The sequence below is a fragment of the Epargyreus clarus genome, unplaced genomic scaffold, assembly GCF_041222505.1.
Source record: "Epargyreus clarus isolate Ecla_fem2 unplaced genomic scaffold, WU_Ecla_fem_2.2 ptg000011l, whole genome shotgun sequence".
Taxonomy (NCBI): Eukaryota; Metazoa; Arthropoda; class Insecta; order Lepidoptera; family Hesperiidae; genus Epargyreus; species Epargyreus clarus.
The window spans coordinates 2,416,838-2,443,395 of record NW_027332219.1 but is presented as its reverse complement, the minus strand read 5'-3'; the positions used below and the strand labels follow the sequence as shown (position 1 = coordinate 2,443,395).

Sequence of the window (26,558 nt, the reverse complement as noted above, 5' to 3'; positions counted from 1 at the left end):
ACTAGTAGTTTGACACGGACTATAACATAGTATTTGTAGTTGTCTTATACTCGTAGATCGGTTTGAAAAAGCAATATCTCGTATCTAAGTCTAGGAAGCGCGCATGGTTAACCACTAACGGTTACCCATCCAACTGCCGACCGTCATATAATGAAACCAATAAAATTCAAATTGATTTTAATTTTACATATTTTAATTACCCAAAAAGGCTCATGATATCTCGATTTCTTTTACCCAACTGCGGAGGGTGATGTTTATCAAGTATGCATGTTATTTTTAAGCAGTCCCCTACTGCTTTTTTGTTTTAATCATAAAATATACGAGTAATTAGAATTTCATATTTTTTCGCGAATTGTATTTTTTATTGTATTTTTATTTATATTGTATTTTTCACAAAAGTTTTTGGTTTGCGAAACATCTCTTTTGCAAAAGTCTCTTTGTCGTAACATATATTTATTAAAATCTGTCATAAAATTTCTCATATCATCATTTTGTCTCAATATGTCATTTTCATAAACTCTTTTGCAAAACATCATTAAAATTTGTCAACATTTATGTTTGTTCATATGTATAGGATATGAATATACATTTTTTTAGGACATAAGTTTTTTTTATTTATTTAACATAAGGTTGTGAAAGAAAATAAATGAATTTTATTATTATTGAATAGGTAATAAATTAAGACTTCTTTCACCGCTAACAAAAAATCTCCATTTCACAGTTGGAAATGGAAAAAGCCCTAATCAAAGGCGAGTACGACTCAGAGATAGCAATACTGAACATCGAACAGAGAAAGAAGATAGAGCTGGGCGAGCGAGCGAAGAAGATAGAAGATGAGATGCGGCAACTCAGGGAGAGGCAGCTATCGCGCCAGAACGAGACGAGAGATAGAGTGGAGATAGCCACGTTGAAAGTGGAGAGGTGAGAATTGTTTGAAAATTATTCTTGACTTTGAAATTTGGCGACGTTGAAATTTGGGCTCCCAATGTGGGTTCGAAGTTCGAATTTCAAGCTAAATAGTTTTTTTTTTTATAATATAGGAGTAGTATAGTGTCCACCTGGTGGTAAGTGGATACTGCCAGGCGGCATGGATATCTGTAATCAATGCCAGATAAGATTAGATTCTTACCTGAGTTAGGCCACAGAGAAAACGTGTGACTACAGTTCAAATTACGGTAGTAAAATTCATTTTATTTACTTAAGAATGAGACATACTCGTACATATGGTGTCCTTGGATTCGTCTAAATTGTGGGTTTGATATATGCTAGAATATATTTAAGCCATCAGGTATTTTGTTTTTTATAATAATTATCTAATAAACTTTCTTCTTTATTTTATGTAGAATACAAAAAGACTTAAAAGAAAATGCCGCTACGCTAGAAGAACTTCAGAACGCGCGCGACATACTAGACAATGAGACGAAGATGTTTGAAGATCTAGAGTTCCAGCATTTGGAAGAAGAATCTGAACTGTAAGTAAATTACGAAATAGTCACAAAAATTAATTATACTGTATAAATGTATGAGAACTGCTTTGTTAAACATTTAAATAAATCTTAAATATATGTAATAATATGTAAATAAAGCATTTCAATATTTCTGTGCAATGATTCTATGATTTTAAATACGTTATAATGAAAAATAAATTTATTTTATCTACAACTTTTTCATCCCTTCAAAGAAGTAGTAATTACTTTTTGATAACTAAATATAATATTTCAATTCAGAGCAAAGAACTGCCTTTTTAAACATATGTATAATATGTTTATCTTTGCATGTTTAGCGCAATCGTGCGTCCAATTAATCAGCACATAAATTTATTACATAACTAAAATTTATGTTTTACTTCAACAGATTGGCAAACAGAGAAGACATCCAAAACGAAATAATACTCCTAACAAAGAAAATAGAAGCGCAGAAAACGCGAATACTAACACTAAAGTCAGAAGCGAACAACAATTTAACCTCAGCGCTGGACGAAACGAAAATATTACAAGCGGAGTATGTGAGACTACTAAACCAAGTGGAAGAATTAACGAGTAAAGTGCAAAGCATAGAAAAAGAGTTGAAACCAATTGTAACGAAACTAAATGATATAGAAAGAACACAGTCCCCAGATAGTGCGTTCTTCACAGACCAAACAAGAGCCAAATCAGGTGAATTCGGCTATTCGCCACAAAGTTCAGATAGCGACGATATGGACGTTACTAAAATATCAAACTTCGAAGATCATACCAAACATATAAAGGAGAAATTCAACTCGATAGATCAAATGTCACAATCCATGATAGTCGATATAGAGAGACGAGTGATAGGTGACATTACAGATGCTACCGACGTTGAGAACCGGTACAGCGAAAGTCCGTCTAAGTCTTCAACTTCTTCGAAGGAGAAGAAAGGATTTTGGGAGAGGAATTTCGATTCGCTTAAACGAAAAAACAAGGAGAAAAAACCAAAATCCCCTGAAAAGGTCGATGTTATGTCGCAGAGTCTTAACGAAAACATGTTTTATAATGATAACATAGAAATCGAGGTACCGTTCGACAAATTTAACAGCTTGCGACATTCCAAAAAGAAAGATAAGAAAGATAACGGACCAATCAAAAGTAGTTCGTCGTCGAAAATCCCAACTTTCGCGGCGTTAGGGAAGATTATAAAAAAGGACTCCTTTAGTAAGAAAGGAAAAGAAAATGCAGTTAAAGATAATCAAAAGAATGATGAAATAACAGATAGATCTCAGACTGATCAAAATAATCTCAATAAGAATCGTTATGTTAAAAATCTGAAACCTATTCCAGTAGATAATAAGTATGTTAAAGCAAAATCCCTATCGCCCGATAAAATATCAAAAGATGACTCCATTCAAGAAGAAATTGAAACGGACGAGCTTAATGATAAAGAAAATAGCGTTAAATTTGATAATTTAGTCAAAAATAATGAAAGAACGACTGAAAATGTATCAAAAATTCGTCACAGAAAGAGTTGTGGCGACGAACCGAATGGGAGGAGTACGGATTTTCAAAAAATGTCCGATTCTGGTAAAATTCCGTCCCAGGATGATATTGATCGGATATCTAAAATCACGTTGGATGCGCCGATTCTATCGAGTGATACAGATATGAACTCGTTGGGGAAGCGAACCCTGGACAGTTTGATGGAGATCGAGAGGAAGCGGTTGGAAATGTTGGAGGAACAAGGTGAGTTATAATATAGGAGTAGCAGACGAGCATGCAGCCCATCTGATGGAAAGTGGCTACTGCCGCCCATGGACGTCTGTAATGAACCCCAGATAAAATAAGAGTTTTATCTGAGTTCTGCCACAGGTGAGCCGCTACCCCTGAGGACTAAGCTGGAACTCCTCGGAAAAGTATGTCTCCCTTACCACACCCTTCAAACCAGAACACAGCAGCGCATAACACTGTGCATAATAACAATTAGGTAGAAATAGGTGTGGTGGTGCCGGCGGAGTCGAATTACAGAGAGTTCTAGCTCCTTCCATAACTAATGTGCCTTAAAAATTACAAGTGCGTGTTTGGTATTCGATTTCTTCAGAGGCCAATTTTCTGACTAGAATAACATTGCTCCAACGACTAACTTTGGTGTAACGTAAATAAATATTCAAAAAACAGTTAATACGCTTTGACAAGATCTATAATCTAGAATTTTTCCTAAAGTCCTCGTACATGTTTTAGGTTGTCAAATGATAGAAAACGAACGCGAGAAGATAATCGAATTGAAACGGCGGGTGCAAGACGAAACCAAGAAGATGTGGGACCAGCGCGCCCGTGCGGAGCAGGCAAGATCCGCTGACAGCTGTCAGCTGTCAAACTCGCTGTCAAACGAGTTTGACAGCTCGAACGTCAACGGTGACAGCGTGATTGAAGATGTCAGTATGACGGACGACGCTTTCAACTTGACCAACTCTACTATATTTGAAGAGAGGTGAGTTTTTTTTAGCTATTGTTATTTTAAAGATGTGTGTCAGCTGTCAAACTCGCTGTCAAACGAGTTCTTCTAATAATCTAATCACTTACTACACCTCATACTAATAAAAAAACAAATTTTAACCCACTTTAAGAAAGGTGGAGATTCTCAATAAGCTATACTTTTTTTGTTTGGAAAACCTTTCTTGCGTAAGAGTTTATATTGAAAATATCATTGTGAAATATAGTTATGTGATTATCTTCAATTTAGATATTAAGGAACGAAGACCAATTGCTTTTCTATTGACCAATTGGTCTAGTAAGAAAGCCATACTTTTCTGAGGCATTCCAGCTTAGTCCTCAGGGGTAGCGGCGCATCTGTGGCCGACCGCAGGTAGGAATATCTAATCCTATCTGGGGTTGATTACAGATGTCCATGGGCGGCACTAGCCACTTATCATCAGGTGGACTGCACGCTCGTCTGCTACTCCTGTATTATAAAAAGTAATGAGTTGCCAAGTCCATACTACTTCAACTTAATAACAATAAATCCACGTTTGACCCACATACTCATCCATGGTATATAGAAAGTTTGCAATCACACGCAAGCAATCTGAGTCAATGTGTGACCGAGCGTTATCACTGATAAGATATCGCAGTCCAGTTGCAACGCGACCGTCCACACGTTCGCACGTTCCGATCACGAATAAACGCGAATATACGAACTTAAAAAAAAACATACGTTAGAAGTTGTGTTTTAGTGGTAGTGTGTTGGTGCAAGAAAGCGCCAAGTTCTGTTATTAAAATAGTGTCGCGTTTTAAAAGAGAAATTTCTGAATGTGAAAATACGCCATTTTGCATCAGTGACGTAATAAATTAGAAAATGATACCAGTTCTATCTTTTAAAGTTACTGACTGTGCCCCGCAGTTTCACCTTTTATAAAAAAAATCATCTTGGTTTTATCTGCATTTAAAATTCTAATACTTTTCGAAAATAAAAATAGCTGAGTTACTCCTTATGCCTAACAGTAGCTGCCAGTGTAAATCCAGCCAAAAAATTGTCGGAACAAACAAACAAGTAGACAGAAAGACAGACACACATTTTAATAACTGTTTTTTTATAACTACTGATACTTTCAGATGCCTTTAGTAAAAAGCTGTTATTTTGACGTTAAAATCAAAAACTTTAATTGATTTGATTTGTATACAAAATTAGGAGTATTTGGTAGTATTTTGGAGGTCATTTTAATGGTTCTTCTCCGCCGACAGTACAATAAAGCAATCTCGTAGAGAATTGTATACGTGATGTAATCTTTGCATACGTTGTTTTCCTTGTAATATATACCATCAGATAAGGATCTCTGCAAAACAGTCTTGATTCTATATAATCATTATTATTAAACCAATTACTGTCCTGCTGCTGGTTAGCATAGTCTCATAATGAAAAGGTCAAGCCCAAGTCCACTACACTTTACACTATTTTATATAAGGACAATTACTATTTTATATAAGTATTTTTTTTACATGTGTAGGTTCCCTCAAAAAAGTGATATTTCGGCTCGAATAATTAAGCTTAGGGTAAATTTTTAGAACCCTTTGTGGTTCGACTCCGGCACCACCGCCACATCTATTCCTGCATAATAACGGCAGTGTTAAGCGCTGCTGTGTTCTGGTTTGAAAGGTGTGGTAAGAGAGACATACTCTTTTCAAGCATTCCAGCTTAGTCCTCAGGGGTAGCAGTACATCTGTAGGCGACCTCAGATAGGAATCTAATCTTACCTGGGGTTAATTGCATATGTCCATAAGCGGCCGTAGCCAATTACCATCAGGTGGACTGCATGCTCGTCTGCTACTCTTATATTATAAAAAAGGCTGAAGTTCTAGAAAGTTCAATAAATGCATCTGAAAAGTATTAAACGAGAAAGTTTATGAACGCACTCTACATAGTAAATCTAAAACAATGCGTTCACACTTCGTGAACTTGGCTCCCTTTTAAGGTTGAATTCTGGTCCGACTAGATATCATTTACAAAGTCTGAAGGGCACATGGAAATGCTAGGATGTTTCTATTTTATATTGAGCTTGATTCTTTCTAATTTTAGGTTTTTATTATTACATAAAAAAGAATATATTGAATAAATGCACGTTTGATATATTATATCGTTCAGATGCAAAGATAAGTATTATACCGTCTTGTAATTGAAGGAAGCCACACTCACAGATTAAACTAGGATGACACAGGGTCACTGGGTGCTATGAACACACACAAAGACGAATATAAAAACACCCAAACCGAAAACAGAATTCTAAATTTATCATTTAGACATCTGTCTGGCCGGGAATCGAACCCGAAACTATCTGTGCGATCCGGTTCGTCAAATATCAATATCGGATATGTAGAGCTAAGTACGCTCAACACATGATCATTGTCTTATATTTTCAATTGTAATTAATAATCAGAGCCGATGGCGACGCGCAATCAGTGTGGAGGGGAATTAGGCCGACCTTTTATAGATCCCTCCATATACAGGGTGATATTTTTTTTAAAGCCACTTATTTATTTTATTTTATAAGTATAAAGAAGTATAATAAAACTTTATATTTTATAAATATGATAGAGGATAGAATTTTGATGCGACGTGTGTTTTTACATATTTTCATTAAGAATTATCAAATTAATTTTACATGATAACAGATATTAAAGAAAATAACACACTTAAGACTGATTTGAAGCTAATAAAATAAAACACCATCAATGTTTTTATAAATGCAATAATAATAATTCAAATTAAATTTATATTGATAATTATATTAAATGGTTAATTAAATTTCATTTGATGTTGAGCAATTAAATATGGCTTATTGAATGTAAACTGTAATTATGTTTAAATTTAAATTACTCAAGTAATATTTTTTCATGCACATAATATTTAACGTATTATTATTTTTTTATAATTAAATTTATTTTAATATATTTTTTTATTTTATATTTTTGTATTTTTATATTTTTTTAAATAACATCATGTACAAACATTGCACATCGCGGACATCCTTCGCTCGTCACAATTGAGCACATTCGTGTGTTACTGACAATACTGACACACTCGGAGCCCCTTTCAACTTGGCACGTTATGTGTTCTTATCACAAAATATTAAAATTTAACACTAAAATGTATGTGATTATGAAACGAAGTGATTTGTTTTCATAAAAGTGTTATAAGTAAGTGTAAAGTGTGCGAATGTAGTCAAAAGTGTTTTTGGTATTAAAGTACTGAAGTGAAATGTGAAAGCTTAAAAGACGTTAAAGAAATGTATTATGAGTTCTGAATGCTTTGTAAAAGAATATAGTGTGCTACCAAAACATTTTCACTTGATGCCTGTTGAGTATAAGTGTGCGTGCTTGCGTGTGTGTGTGTAAGTGTGTATGTTTGTGTGAATACGTGTTTATGTGTGTGCATGAATGTTGTGTATTGTAGTGTTAATAATGTCACAATTAATACGTTTTGGCCTCCTTATTTTCTCTTCCCAAATGGAATATTAGACATGCATATGTATGCGTATTCATTTAATTGAAACTCCGTATTTTCGTATGTTTGTTTATTATTCCCAAGATTATATCAATAGTCATTGTATAGATTATATTATTAGATATTGTTACTCATATTTTCATAAGAAAAATTTCAATTCAGAGAGAAATTATCTCATTGGTTTACAACGAATTTTCTTTTTCAACATAACATTTAAAATATGTGACTAAGTATCTTTTAATACACATTTTGAAATTATACGAATTTTTGCTTTGTCAGAGCATTTGATTACTTAGAAATGAATATAAAATTGAATCGTAATAAAGATGTTAATGGTGTCGCAGGTGGCATTTATTTTTGCATTTTGAAGAATCTTGTGAGTTTTTGAACGTGACACACGGATGTATAAACGTGTCTTATAAACTAATGAGGATTTCCTGATTATATTACACACGGGAACTTCTAAACGTTGACTTCTTGTTTTTTTTTCAGTATTTTTTTTTAGAAATTTATTAAATTATATTTTTCTTGTGTGTTTGTAATATGCTACTAGATAAATTGTTTTGAATTTCACAATAGACTTATTTTTAGGCAAAATATTAATTCAACAAAATGTAAGATTTGGAAAAAATGTGTAGGTATAGTCCCATCTGTCCCTGTAGTTCCGGGACTAGAATAGGGCTACGGTATCCCCTGCCTGTCGTAGGAGGCGACTAAAAGGGGGCTTCCGGGGTTGCGGGCGGCAAGAGTGGGAGCTCGAACCGTCCAGCTAGCGACCCCGGGAAGGACGGCGGTATGTGTGGTCGCATACCGTCGTAAACACTACATGGTGTGGGAGGAGCGAAAACTGCTCCTCCAGGGTAGAGCCCGATCGGGGCATCGCGCTTGGAGGGCTCCGGTTGTGTTCCGTCGGAGATCCCGGAGTTCTCCAACAAGCGTTGAGGACGGCCACCGGGGGGGTTTTAGTGCGGTAAAAATCCCACATAACCCGGCGTCGCTCCCACGTCGTCGGGTACCTTTTGAAGGTTTCCCCCTCGAGAAAAAAAAAAAAAAAAAAAAAAAAAAAAAAGGTATAGTCCCATCATAAAATTTAATGTTAATTTTAGATTATGTTAGATACACTATTAAGTTTAAAAAGAGTATGAATATATGCAGTAAAATATCGTAAACACTTGAAAATTCTATAACAAATAACACAATTAGTCATGAGATACGAAACACTTTGTCGTAAGTGTTACCGTGAATCGGAAATTATGTTAAACAACATTTGATGATTTTTTTCTAATTTAACAATTTCAAATTAATTTGTTTTCCGAATACTTGAAGATGGTGATCGACAATCCGTTACTGTCCCACTGCTGGGCGCGGGTCTCCTCTTAGTGAGGAGTTTAAGCCATAGTCCATAACGCTGGCAAAGTGCAAATTGGTACATACTAGTATGTACCAATCTAGATTTCACATATCTTTGAGATTTTTCAAAAGGACTCTGGCATATAGATTTCCTCACGAGGTTTTCATTCCAACTTATAGCAAGTGATAATTAATTTCTACTCACATAAGTTGCAAAAAAAACAGGTGTATACTTGGGATTCGATCCTCGAGCCGCCCAACAGACATCTCATATTTATGGGCGAGAGACCTATGCCCAGCAGAGGGGCATTAAAGGTTCTCAATTGTCTAGAATTACAGTAGGTAGGTACTCATAGATTACATAAAGGTTAATTACCTATTTGCTATAATTATAGACGTTATCGGTCGCGATAAACTGAAGTAAATAATTTATGACTTATTTATAATGATTTATGACATGTAAGTTGTAATCATGTTACAGTTGAATGAATGTAATATTTTGTAATATATTTACACATCTACATATTATATAAATAAATAAGATTTTGACGGGATTTTCACTCGCAGTTAAGTTATACAGTGTAACTTAGGTTGTTGTTAGTTAAGAAAAAGAATTAGGGTACCACGCAGAAAATTTAAATCTCATGGACTCATAAATGCGGGAACCGCGGGGCATAGCTTGTCTTTAAATATAAAAATTCTGCGACCGTATGTTTGTATCCGCAAAACTCGAAAATTAGTCGATGGATTGATTTTCAATTTGTACACAACGTTACATTTCTATGTAAGATTGTTTATATATACTTTTTATTGAGCAGTTCAAAAGGGGGCTAACCTAACCTAACCTAAAACAAATATCAGACTGATTCAAAGTGGAGCGTATTAAGCTATGTTATATATACAGACAAAATGTGAATGTTACAATATGTGATATAGTGAAATTGTGAAAAAGTACTGTATTTTCGAAAAATCGTACACAAACGCCTAACTAAACTAAACCATGGAGAAAAATAATAGGAAACACAGTAAACTTTTGTGTTGGTGAGTGTACTTATTTCTTTGTCAAATTACACACAGGTTGCACAGGTTCTTGAATATTTTGGATATTGTCATGTGAGAATAATTACAAAAAAAAGTAGCAGTTTAAATATTTGCTACTTAAAAAAATGTACCTAAGGTTTTTTGATCGGATATACCTATGTAATGATACATATGTAAATGTACATTTTTTATTATTTTTTATTTTTTATAATATAGGAGTAGCAGACGAGCATGCAATCCATCTGATGGTAAGTGGCTACTGCCGCCCATGGACATCCGTAATCAACCCCAGATAGGATTAGATATTCCTACCTGAGATCGGCCACAGATGCGCCGCTACCCCTGAGGACTAAGCTGGAACGCCTCGGAAAAGTCTGTCTCCCTTACCACACCCTTCAAACCGGAACACTGCTGTTATTAGGTAGAAATAGGTGTGGCGGTGGTGCCGCCGGAGTCGAACCACAAAGGGTTCTACCACCTTCATATGTGTATGTATGTATGTCTCATTCTTTGGCACACTCTACAGCCCAAACGGCTTGGAGAATTTTAACATATGAGGTGTCGTTGGATTCGTCTAAATTGTGGGAGTGACATAGGCTACATTACATCCTTTTTTAGTAAATCATTATGAAACAATCGGGCGCCTTATTTTTTATAATAAGTAATTATTTTAGAACTTATTAATTTATTTTTGAAAGCGAACCGTACATTAACAGTGTGGTTCTTAGGCTCCAGGGAGAATGTATATGTTTGTATTATACTCTAATATTCGTTCTTGGTGCACTCTAGTCTCTATTGTGAATCATTTATCCCTCATTCACGGATGTATTTAAATTAAATAGCTCGTAACCCATACCTACTGTCTGCATAGTTTGCTAGTGCATTGACTGCGGGAATATGCACCGATATAAAGTTACGATAATGAAAAATCTTCACATTACTTTACCACAATTTCGGCCGCCGTGTCCAGTGCCCTTAGTATAAGTTTTTACGTTTTTACAAAAATGGCTGTTTTTGCATTTGTTTACGTATTTCCCATACATTTCCAATTAGTTCTGATACAGTCCGCTGGGGGCGCTGGTACAGGTTTGAAAAGTGTATTGTTGTAAGGCATTCCTTACTTCTCAAAAGTAGTAATGCATCCTTGATAACTCCAGTTTTGTTTAGGGTTGGTTATAAATGTCCACAAGGAAGATGATATCCCATTTAATATCAGATGTGCTTCAGAAAAGGTATATAGCCTAGTATATGGAAATTTTCCAAACATAGCGAACCATTAATATAGAAGGGTCTGCCGCAAATAAAAGAGCTATTTTGAAAACCTTGGTTTAATAATACTTATTTCTCTTTGTTACAGCTCCGGATTTATGTCTTCATCTATAGAAGAGGTGAGTTTTTAATTATTATTTTTATATCGTCGCATCGTACATTTATATAAGGTACCTTTTACATTCACTTCTGGCCACTTCTGTTCATGATAGAACCCTTTGTGGTTCGAACTTCGAATCCGGAGGTCCCACCGCCACATCTGTTTGTGGCTAACAACAGCCGTATTAAGCTCTATTTTGTTTTGTTTCTCTTATTTTATCTGGGGTAGATCACATATGTCTATGGACGGCAGTAGCCACTTACCATCAGGTATTCCTACCTGATATTCTATCACATATTCCTACTTGAGGTCGAAAACAGATGCGCCGCTACCCCTGAGGACTAAGCTGGTATGCCTCGGAAAAGTATGTCTCCCTTACCACACTCGTCAAACCAGAACACAGCAGCGCTTAACACTGCTGTTATTAGGCAGAAATAGGTGTGGCGGTGGTGCCACCGGAGTCGAACCACAAAGGTTTCTACCATCTTCAACCCGTTTTTACCCGCAGAGCGTACGACAGACGCATGGCGTCCGCAACATGCAAGCAGCGGGTATAGTCGTAAAAGTACTAGTCCGCTCTGAATATAGAAATGAATCACGTCGCCATAGCAAATTGTATGACTACACCTGCTCGCAACAACTTCAGAGCGGACTAGCAGTTTGGCGCGGACTATATCTGTACCATTCTTATTCATTAAAAACTTTAAAATAGGAAACCATAATAATGTCAGCACATCACTATTACACTTTTAACGATCTCATAAAACCTAGGTGGCCGTCACTAAAAGAAGCAATCGAATAGGTTATTTTCGGTAAGTTTTAACAAGACAATTTCCTTTATAACTCTAAAGGATATCGTAACGAACCACATCCGGGGGTTATATACGATCCATCTTCCGTGTAAAGTTACGTTTTGGTAACGCGTTTGTTTTGGTAACACAAGATGTTTGATTTTTAGGGTTCCGTACGGATAAAAATTGAACCCTTATATTATATTGAGGGTGGTAGAACCTTTTGTGGTTCGACTCTGGCGGCACCACCGCCACACCCATTTCTGCCTAATAACAGCAATTTTGGGCGCTGCTGCGTTCGGGTTTGAAGGGTGTAGTAAGAGAGACATACTATTCTGAGGCGTTCCAGCTTAGTCCTCAGGGGTAGTGGGTAGCGCATCTGTGGCCAAGCTCAGGTAGATCGAGTCCAATCTTATCTGGAGTTGATTACAGATGTCCATTGGCGGCAGTAGCCACTTACCATCAGGTGGACTGAATATTCGCTCGTCTGCTATTATTTTATTATAAAAAAGACGATCACTCGTGTAACTGCATCGAGTGGAGTATCAAATAAGAAAGGTTGCAGGGATATCAAATATATTTAAGTTGAAATAACATTCTATTAGGAAGAAGACAAATGATAAATATTCCCTACTGATTCTAGATTTTTTAAAATAATTTATACATAATTATTTTAATTTACAGTGTTAAATTTGTACGGAACCCTCTCCACGCGAGAACTCGCTGCTCGCCGGTTTAATATATTTAGATTCGGCTATTTTTGGTCAAACGTCAACATTGGATGCGTTGGAGTTGAATCTTGTTTAGTTTATTTTGTTCAGATGGTGAATGAAAAGCTGTGATGGTTAAATAGAGAAAGAATGAAAGAAAAGAAATATGTGTATTCCACACTGCTATATAACAGATAGCTGACCCGGCAAACTTTGTACCGCCTCAAAATCTATTTATCAAATATATTTCATATAAAATATAGCCTATGTTACTCGTGGATAACGTAGCTTTCGAATGGTGAAAGAATTTTTAAAATCGGTCCAGTAGATTTTGAGCCTATTCATTACAATCAAACAAACAAACAAAGTTTTCCTCTTTATAATATTAGTGTCGTTGCGTCGCCAGTTCTGAGGACTAGGCCTGGTTACCATATTTACGTCTACAGGCATCCGCAGCTTTTCATCTAAACACCCATCCTCTTTGTTAAATCAAATCATATTTTTTTTTAATAATATGTGCAGTCCACTTTTTAGAAATTAATTATCACATGCTTAAAACGGTAAAGGGAAACATTGTGAGGAAACCTGCATACATGAGAGATTTATATTAAAGAAAAAATCAAAAGTATGTGAAGTATACCAATACGCACTTGGCCAGTGTGGTGGACTATTGCCTAATCCTTCTCATTCTGAGGAGACCCGTGCCCAGCAGTCGGCAATAATGGGTCTATGACAGTCCACTTACCGTCAAGTGGCTACTGGATATCTTTCATCAACCCCAGGCAAGATTCGATTCCTATGTACGGTCGACCAAAGATGCGTTGCTACCCTTGAGGCCTTAATTTTTTTTTTATAATATAGGAGTAGAAGACGAGCATGCAGTCCACCTGATGGTAAGTGGCTACTGCCGCCCATGGACATCTGTAATCAACCTCAGATAGGATTAGATATTCCTACCTGAGGTCGTCACAGATGCGCCGCTACCCCTGAGGACTAAGCTGGAACGCCTCGGAAAAGTCTGTCTCCCTTACCACACCCTTCAAACCGGAACACAGCAGCGCCTAACACTGCTATTATTAGGTAGAAATAGCTGTGGCGGTGGTGCCGCCGGAGTCGAACCACAAAGGGTTCTACCACCTTCAATTAGTACGCCTCTGGAAAGTATTGCACCCTTCAATCCAGAACACGGCAGCGCTTAACACTACTGTAATGAGGCAGAAATAGGTGTGGCGGTGGTGCCACCGCAGTAGAACTGAAAGTGTTCTTACCTTCGGATATACACATAATAAAAAAAAAGTTAAAGGATTCCGTTCAAAACGTGTCTGGGTTCTTATACACTTTCATGTCACGTAGCTATTATTTTGTATATCCATTGATCTAAATCATAGCGTTGCGATAATATCCAACAATCCTGAAATATTTGTTCTTCCGGTGGCGTCATGTGTTCTCATTATTGCAAACATGTGAATCACAAGAATATGACGTAGAGGGAACTATTGTACACACGCCATGTAAACAAACTGTGGGTGGTGTGGTGGCGGGTGGGACTTTGAGTGGGGAAAGCCTTATTATAAATAGATTATAGTTTTAACTAAGATCCAGATCTTCTAGCGTAAATAGGTCTGAGTTTTGTTGGAAAGGTGTGGATGCCAGTTGACTTATATATGAGGCGATCATCTTAGCTCTCAGGTGTGGTAACGCATCTGTGATCGGTTTTAGGTAGAATCCCTTCTATATAATATCAATTACAGATGTCCATTGGCTGCAGTGACCACTTAACACTAGGTATACTGTATACTGGTTTGCTATCTCAATTTTATAAAAAAAATCCTTCATATTACTGTTTCATCCGTCTTACTGGCTCGTGACTACTAAGGCCTTACTCATGAAAATTGCGTATGGTTTATGAACATTTAAACCAGATTTGTACCTACATATCTATACTTATACTTATATACTAATATACTTGTATATAATATTATAAAGAGGAAAACTTTGTTTGTTTGTTTGATTGTAATGAATAGGCTCAAAAACTACTGGACCGATTTAAAAAAAAAAATCTTTCACCATTCGAAAGCTACATTATCCACGAGTAACATAGCCCATATATTTAACATGAAATATATTTGATAAATAGATTTTGAGGCGGTACAAAGTTTGCCGGGTCGCCTAGTTAAATATATAGAGGTACTACTAGTACCGCTATATATTTAATATATAGTAAATCGTAACCTGTTCGATACGATTAAACATACCTATAATAATAATAATAATATTCTTTATTGTACCCAAAAACAATAGAATACAAGAATAAAAACATACAAATATTGAACGATACAAAAGGCGGCCTTATCGCTAAAACAGCGATTTCTTCCAGGCAACCTTAGGGTGAGGAGTTAAAGAGTGGATGATTATAAGAATAGGTAGGGTGCAAATAAATAATAGTTAAAAATCTACCTACATAATACATAAAAACAAGTGTAAATTTAAAATATAATTATAAATAAATAAATAATTGACATACTTGATATACATACTTATAATTATAGAGAAACTAATTGTAAATTAAAAATTAAAAACAAAATTAATACTGTTTAAAAATTATTGACAGTAAGAGCACAAATTTAGAAGGAGCAGAGGAAAGAAAGACAGTTAGAGTTGAAGGTAATGAGATTTGACGAGGTTTTTGAAGGAGTATAAGGATTGAGAGTAACGAATAAATACGACCTATGTTTAAGACTACGTAATCAAAGGTGGAACCACGTGTTTTGCGGGGCGGTCTTCATACCGATAAACCGCCCACAGGGTACCGGGTTCTAAATGATGAATCTGAATTCATTTTCCGAGTGTGGGTGTTTGTGTGTGTAACTTTGTAATAATATGTCCATAGCACCCACGATAGGGAATAAAACTTCACAGATTTCAACAAAACAACTGTAGGCGCATTTGAATGTTTGACGTACAAAGAGACGAGGTTCAGATTAAAATGACGTAGATAGTTTTCGTTAGAATGTGGGGAGTATTGTATGAATTACATTGTGGGCTAACTCATTACGGGTTGATTCACATCTTTGTTTTTAAGGTGGTAGAACCCTTTGTGGTTCGACTCCGGCGGCACCACCGCCACACCTATTTCTAACTAATAACAGCAGTGTTAGACGCTGCTGTGTTCCTTTTGAAGGGTGTGGTAAGGAAGACAGACTTTTCCGAGGCGTTCCAACTTCGTCCTCAGGGGGTAGCGGCGCATCTGTGGCCGACCTCAGGTAGGAATACCTAATCCTATTTGGAGTCGATTACAAATGTCCATGGGCGGCAGTAGCCACTTACCATCAGGTGGAGTGCTTGCTCGTCTGCTACTCCTATATTATAAAAAATTAAAAAAAAATCTTCGACTGATTAATCGGCACGACTGTTGTCTTGTCTTAGATTTTTTTATTGACGAGAGGGAAACCTTCAAAAGGTACCTAGTACCGTGGGAGCGACACGGAGTTATGTGGTATTCTTACTGCACTAAAACCCCCTCGTTGACCATCCTCGACGCTGCGATGATGACTCTGAGATCGCCGCCAAAGGAACGCAACCGGAGTCCTCTAAGCGTTATGCCCCACCCTGGCGAGCATAAAGCTCGCCACATCATTTGATGTGTATATGCGGCCACACATACCGCCGTCCTACTCGGGGTCGCTTTCGGACGGTACGAGCCCCCACTCTTACCACCCGCGACCCCGGAAGCCCCCTTTTAGTCGCCTCTTACGACAGGCAGGTAATACCGTAGCCCTATTCTAGTCCCGGAACTACGGGGACAATTCAGTCTTAGCTACAAATTCTTATCTAGAATTAAGATGATTACAGCAGTCTTCATGTACCTATCTGTCAATGGTATAAAATCCTGTCTAGTTTTAGAGATTCAGGTAAGGAAATTCTAGAAATCATTTTTTTAAATCTTAACACTTCTGAATGGTGAAGGGAAACGTCGCCACGTCAAGTAATAATTTGTTACGTCACTTTTTTATGAAATTTAAGCCCCTTGCTCGCATTTAAGAGCCTCGTTCAGCAGAACCCGCCGTAGTTCGGCTCCGGTAACAATTGTGTGTTCGGATTTGAAGGTTGTAAGGTAGAGTATTCCAACTAAGTTTTTAGGTGTTTTGATAATTTCATAAACACTTGGTCCATACGTCTCAACATAGACGTATTGGTAGTGGGGATAGACCCTTATATTCAGTTTAAATCATTTCCTTACGGAAATACGGTTTCTCGGTAGATGGATGACGCAAAACGTATTGTTTGTTAGGAATTAATCCTGTAAGGATGTGTTCAAATTTACGCTTTTGTTAGGATGCGTATAGAAATTGCGAAGAATTGGCGTAGAACTTATGGTGCTACGAGAATAATATCAGAGTGCTAAATAATATCAGAGAATTTAGTGTAATTGGAAAAATCGCTACGCTCTGTTAAGCTTCTGAACATTTCAGAGATTTTGTCCAATTCTTTATTTGTTTGGTCTATGTACGAGTATATGTAAGGGTATTTTATTATGTAACGGGTACTCACGATATGCGTTTTTTATTGCCGATATTTCGACCCAGTTGCATGGATCGTGGTCACGGCGAAACTGAGGTGGAGGGGAGAAACCGTTGACAAGTACTAGTGATAGATTAATCTATCTACCCTACGTCTAGTTCGTTTTTCTTTTCTAGGTTTCATATCACAACACCCGTTACATAATAATATGTCTCAATTCCGCGATAATTTTAGTCTGAAATCATATATTGTAAGGGTATTGCTAAATAGGAAAAAGGAAAAAGTTACTTTACCAATTGTCGTCGTTGCCAACCCATTATTGTCCTACTTCTAGGCAAGGGTCTCCTCTCAAAACGAGAGATGTGTAGGGCAAAGTCTACTGCGCTGGCCAATTATTTGCGATTTATAAATTAATAAAATTTACAATCCCTTTTGCATCAATGCGTTATCAATTTTCAGAAAAGATCTTAAATATTTTCAGGGTCCATGTTATGAAATGTCATGTCCCTATTTTATCCTGAAATTCTTACTAATATTATGAATCCGAAAGTAACTTTGTCTGTCTGTCTGTATGTCTGTCTGTCTGTCTGGTTGTCTCTTCTTCACGCCCAAACCACTGAACCGATTTTAATGAAATTTTGTACATAGATAGTCTGAGACCCGAGAAAGGACATAGGATAGTTTTTATTCCGGAAATTCCACGGGAACTAGGGATGGCGATTTATGATCGATTAATCGGAGAATCTATCTTTTGGACCCAAAACATCGATTATTTTAATCGATATTAGTAAGGATTGAATCGTAAGCTATGCATTTGATCATTGATGATCTTTAGCAAAGTTGAAGGTACGAATTTTCAGTTTTATGTACGTTAGTATGTTATATTATTGTCTTTTAAACGCGGGCGAAGCCACGGGCAAAAACTATTATGAAGTATAATTCTTTCAAAACAATTTAAAGATTTGTGAAAAAGAAATATTTATATCTACCGCATCGATAATACTTCTTTGAACGTTTCACGCCACTTAAATCAATTTTAATATATCCGCTCCCCGCGTGAAATTCGCGTCTATTCGAACAACAGTCTAAGTGATCTGAAAATAAATCTTATAATGAATTATTGACGTACACACATACCGACGTTCTAATTACGTTTAAATGTACGTTGACCCAAATTTATGTTACCATTAGCGTTGTTTGTTTTGTTTTCGACGTGTTTTCAAAATTTATGTTTTATTTTTGATAGAGGTAGGTGTGTTGTTTGCAAAATCCATCTTTCATCTTAAGAGTCATGTTTTGGTTTGTTTTTGTGTTTATGTTCCAACCTAACCTAACCTTTTTTTTTGTTGGCGAGGGGGAAACCTTCAAAAGGTACCCGGTGCCGTGGGAGCGGCATAGGGTTATGTGGGATTCTTACCGCACTAAAACCCCCCCGGTGGCCGTCCTCAGCGTTACTAAGAGGGCTCCGGGATCTCCTACGGAACGCAACCGATGAGCTTCAGAGCTCGCCACACCGTCTGGTGTTTACGACTCTATGCGACCACACATACCGCTGTCCTTCCAGGGGTCGCTTGCTAGACGGTTCGATCTCCTACTCTCGCCGCCCGCAACCCCGGAGCCCCCAATTAGTCGCCTCTTACGACAGGCAGGAGATACCGTAGCCCTATTCTGGTCCCGGAGCTACAGGGACAAACCTAACCTAACCTAACCAATCCTATAGCGTTTCGAATAGGATTTTTTTAATATGATTGTAGTAGCAAGCGACCATGCAGTCCACCTGGTGTTATGCTGCATTGATAATAATTAATCCCAGATAATATTCTGAGATATCTCAATAAATAAGTTGTAATAACCAATATTTCATGTTTTTGTCACATGGGGTGACCATGTGACAAAAACATGATGATAATTTATGATTTGCCTAAGCATCAGTCAGCCAGTTCATTTTAAGTTGTATTAGACACTACAGCTGAAAATCATGCAAAGAACTAGTTAAACGACGTTTAGTAAAACGCCTAGGCAGTTAACTAAACGGCTAATAAACCTAGTTAGCTACGTCATATATATTTTGATTTATCCTTCGCAAAGGTCAAGAGAACACGACGCGAGAAACTGTTATGTCTCAAAAAGCTCGGCGAAATATAACTCGGAATTCTTTTCATCCGAATAACAGTAGTTGGAGACATCTCAGGCAAATATATAGCGTCATAATTCTTAATGTTCAGCCCGAAGAATGAGACATGATAAATATTGTAAATAATCACTCAGAAAACGTAAGGATCGGCTGTTATTTTTATAAAGTGAGTAATTTACTATGTGATTGTTTCGTTTTTTTTTATATTAAAATATATTTTTGATTCATGCTTTATATTTAATAAATATTACTTTTTATACTAATAGTCTTACGCTAGAAATGTGTATCGTATGTGATATAAACACACATAGACGAGTAAACAAACGTTACAATCCAGAAAAAAAGAACATTCCGAGGGTCGAATCCGAAACCCCATATAACAATAAATTATTATCTAAAAAAACTATTGTCTGTAACGCTCGTTATTAATACGTAACCTATCGGTCGGTTTTGAAGGTGGTAGAACCCTTTTTGGTCCGACTCCGGCGGCACCACCGCCACATCTATTTCTACCTAATAACAGCATTGTTAGGCGCTGCTGTGTTCCGGTTTGAAAGGTGTGGTAAGGGAGACAGACTTTTCCGAGGCGTTCCAGCTTAGTCCTCAGGGGTAGCGGCGCATCTGTGGCCGACCTCAGGTAGGAATATCTAATCCTATCTGGGGTTGATTACAGATGTCCATGGGCGGCAGTAGCCACTTACCCGCAGGTGGACTGCATGCTCGTCTGCTACTCCTATATTATAAAAAAAAGATCCAAGGATTGCTGAACAATGGTCGAAAATTCAATTTTTTAGGGTTCGCCCTATTACTGTGACTTCGCTGTCTGTCACAGGGCTCTACCTCTTAATTTTTTTATAGAGAAATTTTTATAAGTCGATCTTTAGCAGACAAGACCTTGGATAGCTTGTTTTTATTCATTATTTTATAGATATGCCACTCCAAACCAGCATAGTACTTTATGAATATCAAGATAGATGGACAAACAAATAATTACTTATTTCTTTTATATGTACCTATATTTATTACGTATCTTATCAGGGTATCGGCCAAATCTAGCATTTTTGGGGAAATTCTGATTAGTTATCAATGTTTACTTTGTTCTTTGTGTACGTAGATAAGAATGGTTTTAGATTTTATAAATATAATGTAAACATAATTAAAATTGGTTTGACTCCGGCGGCACCACCGCCACACCTATTTCTACTTAATAACAGCACTGTTAAGCGCTGCTGTTTTCTGATTTGAAGGGTGTGGTAAGGGAGACATACATTTCCGATGCTTTCCAGCTTAGTCCTTAGGGCGCATCTGTGGGCGACCTCAGGTAGGAATCTAATTTTATCTGGGGTTGATCAGACGGATGGACGGCAGCAACCACTTACCATCAGGTGGACTGCATGCTTTTCTACTTGAATTTTATGAAAAATGCAACGCATCTGATGGTAAGTGGACACTGCCGCCCATGGACATCTGTCTGTAATCAACTCAAAATAGAATTTAAGTCTGAAATTAGATTACAACCTGATTTCGGTCACAATTACGTTGTTACTCTTGAAAACTAAGTCTCTCCTTTATCACGCCCATCAAACCAGAACACAGCAGCGCTTAACACTGCTGTTATAAGGTAGGAATAGGTGAGGTGGTGGTGCCAGGTTGCCAAACATTACAGGTTCTGTTATATGATAAAAGTTAATTTAAAGTTTTGGTTTGAAAGTCAAATTTGTGTAAATTATAAACGCCTGTCCACATAAAACATTTATCAGTATCAAAAAGAATGAAAGTATACAAATAAAAAATATATTTTTAATCGGCCAGCGAGCACATGCGTAGATAACTCGCGTAAAAAAACAAATGTCCGACCAATTAAGTGTCAGAAATACCCGCGTTAATGCCCCTGTTTGATTGACGGAGTTTAGCGATGAGCGATATAATAAGTTTTGACGTTTGGTGCCAATAGGTGGCGTTGTTAGTATTAAATCGGTTTATTGAAGTTGTAATGCAGTTTATTTATGTTATGGGCTTTATAAAAGGATTTTAAGAGACATTCATGAGTGGATAATACTTATGGGATCACAATTCTTCATCTTAATGTGATATTGTAGCCGTAACATTTAGACTACTAAATTTGATTGCAAGTTTTGCTTAATTTAATAACTAAAAATATTATGTATATAGCAAAAAAAAACTTGAAATTTGAGATAATCACCACACGTCTTGTATTTTCAAATACTTAAGCAATCATAAAAAACAATGAAAAGACAAGGAACTAAAAAACAAGAATTTTATGTTTTTGGTTTGGTATCGTATTTTAATTAAAAATTTAATATAAATCTAGTACAATTAATAGCAAGGTGTACTATTAAAATCAAGTTTTAACAACTATAGTCTTTCAATTGTCTTTACTTTTGCTGTGGCTACAAGCAGTATAGCCACACGACGATAATCTCTTCACGTCAACAGTTTCCACTGAAACAACTGCCCAAACTTCACACATTCAGCTTGTTCCGCCCACGGTTTCACTAAACAAAAATAAACGGTTTTATATCGGGTCTCCGTAAAAGTGTCAGTGTAGTGTTGGCTGTGCCGGGCTGCAGTCAAGGGCGGGTATTTAAAAAAACAAATTTGAATCTGACAGGACACTTGGCGCGAAGTTCGTCCTTGTAACGTGTCTATGGTTTAGTGTTCTTTTTTTGTGGTTTGAATAAATAGAATTTTATTCGTCGTAAAGTTTGAAGTGTAAGATCAAAGTAAAGGTAGAAAATAATTATAAGTGTGAAAATAATAAGAAAATGTTTGCGGAGTCGTGTCTGTGTAAAATAGAAATAGTATTTGCTACATTTTTGGATTAGAATTGAGATAACTTTTACTTATTTTTTTTTTCATTGAAATTTAAATTACGAACGTGGTTTTGACATCGTTTTGACAACGAAAATTAAAAAATTCAAGTACCATCATCATCAACCCATCACTGTCCAACTGCTGGGCACGGGTCTCCTCTCATAATGAGAAGGATTAGGCCATAGTCCACCGCGCTGGCCAAGTGCCTATTAGTAGACTTCACATACCTTTGAGATTTTTATCAAAGAATATTATCTAAAAATATAAGAGTTATTACCTAGGGGGTTCTACTATTCAACTACTGTACTGGTGACTCTTTTATTTCCCACTGGGCACGTATTTCCCAATGATTTGCATTGACGGAAGGAAGTATGATGATTTGAAACCGCGCATAAGATTTTTGAATGAGTTTGACGTCGTCGTTGACTTATCGGTTTCTCACTGGGCACGGGTTCCTTAAGCCATAGTCCACCGCGCTAGTCAAAGGTGAATTGGTAGACTTCTCACATTTTTGAGAACTTTTTAGACTAACTCTCACGCATGTAGACTTTCTCATGATGTTTGCCTTCATCGCTCTTCATGTGGTGAGGTAGACATATATGAGGCGTTTCACTTAGTCTTGAAGCATATTAGTATATTTTTGGCCGACCTCATCTATCCAATGCTTTGCCTACCAAGGATTGAAATTTTGACAATTCCTCAAAAGTTTATCTCTAATCCATTTTTCCTTAGTCAATGGAGTCAATGGAGAAGCCGGAAGGAGAGATGATGGATTATGCTCCAAAACTCTTTCTCAGTTGTGACCAAACCAAACTTGCACATCTATGTAGGCCGCTTAAAGACAATAATCATCGCAAGATAAAGTTAGTTTCCGACCTGATGTCACCCACAGAAGCTTTGTCTCCCCCTGATAACTAAGTTGGAGCACCTCGGATAAGTATGTCATAAAGCAGAACATGGCAGCGCTTAACGTTGCTGTTATTAGGCAGTAATGTGATGCTTCTGATGTTGAAGCACAAAGGATTCTACCATCTTCAAATCGACTTTTAAAACAGTAAAGTTGAGTAGAAGACGAGTGGTATGCCGACCAGATAAGCATACAGACAAACCCGCGTGATACGAAAAGACCCTAAAATTGGATAAAGATAGTCGCTAGCAGCCAAACTATTTGTGATTAATCCCACTCATCCGCCGTTCAAATCCCTCGATTATGTCTCAACTATACCCAAAATAATTTATTTATATTCCTATTAAAATAAGTACCCATCTCTCAATAAACGTAGTGTTTTTGACACTTCAGTAAGTTTACCATTTTGTGATCTTTCATCTTTATTATTAGTATGATGGTAAGTTTGAAAATTGGTTGATCGCGTGCCGTCGTGAGATGCATCTCGTAAATTTCTCTGGCATTCGGCCAGATTGTGACATGCGTGTACGTCAACTGTTCCTTGTTTATCACTTATAAAGTAATCGGACCGTGGAACACCTTGGTTTATGACAGGAGTACGTCGTCGACCTATTACTGTCACTGCTGGACACGGGTCTCCTCTCAGTGTGAAGAGTTTGGGTCATAGTCCAACGCGCTGGCCACGTGCGGCATTGTAGACTTTACAAACTTTTGATATTTTTTTTTGGGAACACGCAGGCGTGTAAGTTTCTTTACGATGTTTTCCTTTGCCGTTAAAGCAGGTGATAATTCATTTCTAATACGCACACACTTTTAATGAAATGGAGAGCGTGTCTGGCATTTGCAAACTAAGATCCCCGCTTCTAACGACTAAGCTTTAGTAGATATCCCTGACTTACGACGTCAGGTTGAAATTTGACCTTCACCTACTGTCAAAGTTAGAATTTCACACACGCAACTTTAAATTGAAATATACAATTTCAATATTATTCATTGTAAAATTATAATTTTTAATTATAATATACAAATTTTGCGATATAAAACTATGTAATCACATACAGACATTTAATTTATTGTATCTATAATTTATGTATATTAAGAGTTATATTTACTTCCCAAACCGTAGTAAGAAAAGATCAAATGATTTCTTCTGCATTCATGTATTTATAATACCAGTTATTATGCTCTAAAATAATAACTTTTTAATATTTTCAACCTTCGAAGTTCTTGAACCGCAAGGTAATAAAACTGAAGAACATAATTTTTATAACCGTGCAGATATTCTTCACATTTTTTATTTTATAAAGATTATAGATACTGCTTTTTAATAGCCAACGGGAATATGATATTGTTGAATTATATTTTTTAATAGCAACAGATTATTTTTTACGAAAATAAACTTACGTTTTTTAGGGTTCTGTATCGAAAGGTTAAAAACGGCACCCTATTTCTAGGCCTCTGATCACTCCGCTGCCTTTACGTCTGTCATAGGATTCTCTCACAGAAGTCTCTTAAACCGTAATAGATAGACACGAATGAACTTATAGGAAATTTTAAACTTTATTTCATACTTTTAGCAAATAGGTATCGGGTATACCTATAATTCACCTGATTATAAGTGAACACTGGATTCCAGCTTCAGATCGGCTACAAAATAATTTCTACTTGCTACCACTTATGCCTAAGTTGGAACGCCTCATGTAAATTTGTATCTCCCTTGTGATGCGATATCCTTTAAACCAGAAAACATCAGCGAATAACAGCAGTGTTAAGCACTGCTGTTATAAGGCAGAAACAAGTGTAGTGGTGATGTCTCCGTTATGGAACTACGAAACGCTTTGACCACCTTTTGTAAAAAGGAATACATTCATATACATCCGTACGTCTTAATTACACGTACAGTGTAATTCCTTTATTTTTTCTAGAAAATTTAAACAAAACCTTGGACACTTGGAAAAAATAAGAAAGATTAGTAACAAAAGTGAAAGCACGGGAAGAAACTAGTATTTTTATTACAAACATTCTCACGTATTATTAAAAAATAATATTTGCATATCGTAAAACTCAAAGCGCATCTCATAAACTTGAACTACAAGATTTATTACACTCATTTAATAGCAGATATCACATATACTTCGTAGTGCAAACAAAATCTTTTTGATGTTCGCACAATCGAAAACCACATTGCACACTAAAGTTAGGTACTTGCTTTACAGCAAGCGAGTAACGAGTAACTAGAAAGGTTGCGGGTTATCAACGCTACAATTATTTCTCTGTTATATCTATGGTTTTGTCATCAATTTATTATTGTACTATTATTTTATACAAATGTTGGTTGGATTGAGATGGGTTTTAGAACACTATTTCACATATCCTTGAGATTTTTTTAAGAACTTTTGTCAGAGTTTCTCACTATGTTTTCCTTAGCTGTTTACTTAAAAAAATTAGAGCTGCGCGATTGCATCGATCAAGAGACCGACTTGCCAACTGGTTAGAAACTCGGTGAGATACTGGAGCTGTAGTTTTGTATAGTAGTAAAGATACATTATGCGAGAGGTTTAGTCCTGAGTCCTAAGAATTTTATAGTCCTCAGTTTTAAGATAGGTTAATAAGTCACCATGGGTGGCAGTGATTTTTAAGTATTCAACGAGCTTCATGAAAATCGGATAATTGTATTACATAAAGGAAAACATTTTTATTTTAATCACTTATAATAATAATAAATTCGTTTAATCTACAGTTTTTTTACCCGACTGCTAAGGAAGGCTTATTACCAAATTGATTTATTTATTTTAGAACGTTCTTACACAAGCGAGCATATAGCTCATCGCTAATCGTTATCAATCTAGCAGTAGTACGTATAGGCAATAAACTATCCGAGCACATGTGACCCTGAAAATTCATAGGTTACATATTATACGTGCTTCTTGTTATTGTTGTGGCGTAGTGCTATTTTCATTTTGACCACAAACATCTTAATGGCTAGTAATAGGTGTCTGTCTATGTTAAATTTGCGAAACATGTGGTTTTGCAAGAATTTATTGAGGCACGTGTATAATGTGGTCTGTAATTGTCTATATATTATTTTATTATTAAATATATATAAGTCATTCAAAGGTGACTGACTGACGTAGTGATCTATCAACGCACAGCCCAAACCACTGGACGGATCGGGCTGAAATTTGTTATGCAGGTAGGCGTTACGACGTAGGCATCCGCTAAGAAAGGATTTTGTTCAATTCTAACCCCAAGGGGATAAAATAGAGGATGAAAATATTACTTCGTAACGCGAGCGAAGCCGCGGGCAAAAGCTCGTTGTCCATATGGTTACATAAGTTCTAAGCATTTATTTCAAATATTAATAAAAATGCCAATCATAGATAACCTTTTTTTTCGTAGGGGAAACCCGTCATAAGTATGGGTAGCTGCTATGGCATCTACCAGCTAAAAC

At 36.5% G+C, this 26,558-nt stretch overlaps 1 protein-coding gene across 1 annotated transcript in view; it reads left to right on the top strand.

The window, feature by feature from the left end:
- The window catches only part of LOC140745823 (uncharacterized), a 126,951-nt gene that overhangs the window by 94,101 nt on the left and 6,292 nt on the right, over window positions 1–26,558 (top strand). The window contains exons 10-14 of the mRNA XM_073077742.1: window positions 722–921; window positions 1,344–1,472; window positions 1,855–3,197; window positions 3,693–3,942; window positions 11,198–11,228. Of these exons, the coding sequence (XP_072933843.1) occupies window positions 722–921; window positions 1,344–1,472; window positions 1,855–3,197; window positions 3,693–3,942; window positions 11,198–11,228 (1,953 nt within the window). The remainder of the gene's footprint in view (window positions 1–721; window positions 922–1,343; window positions 1,473–1,854; window positions 3,198–3,692; window positions 3,943–11,197; window positions 11,229–26,558) is intronic.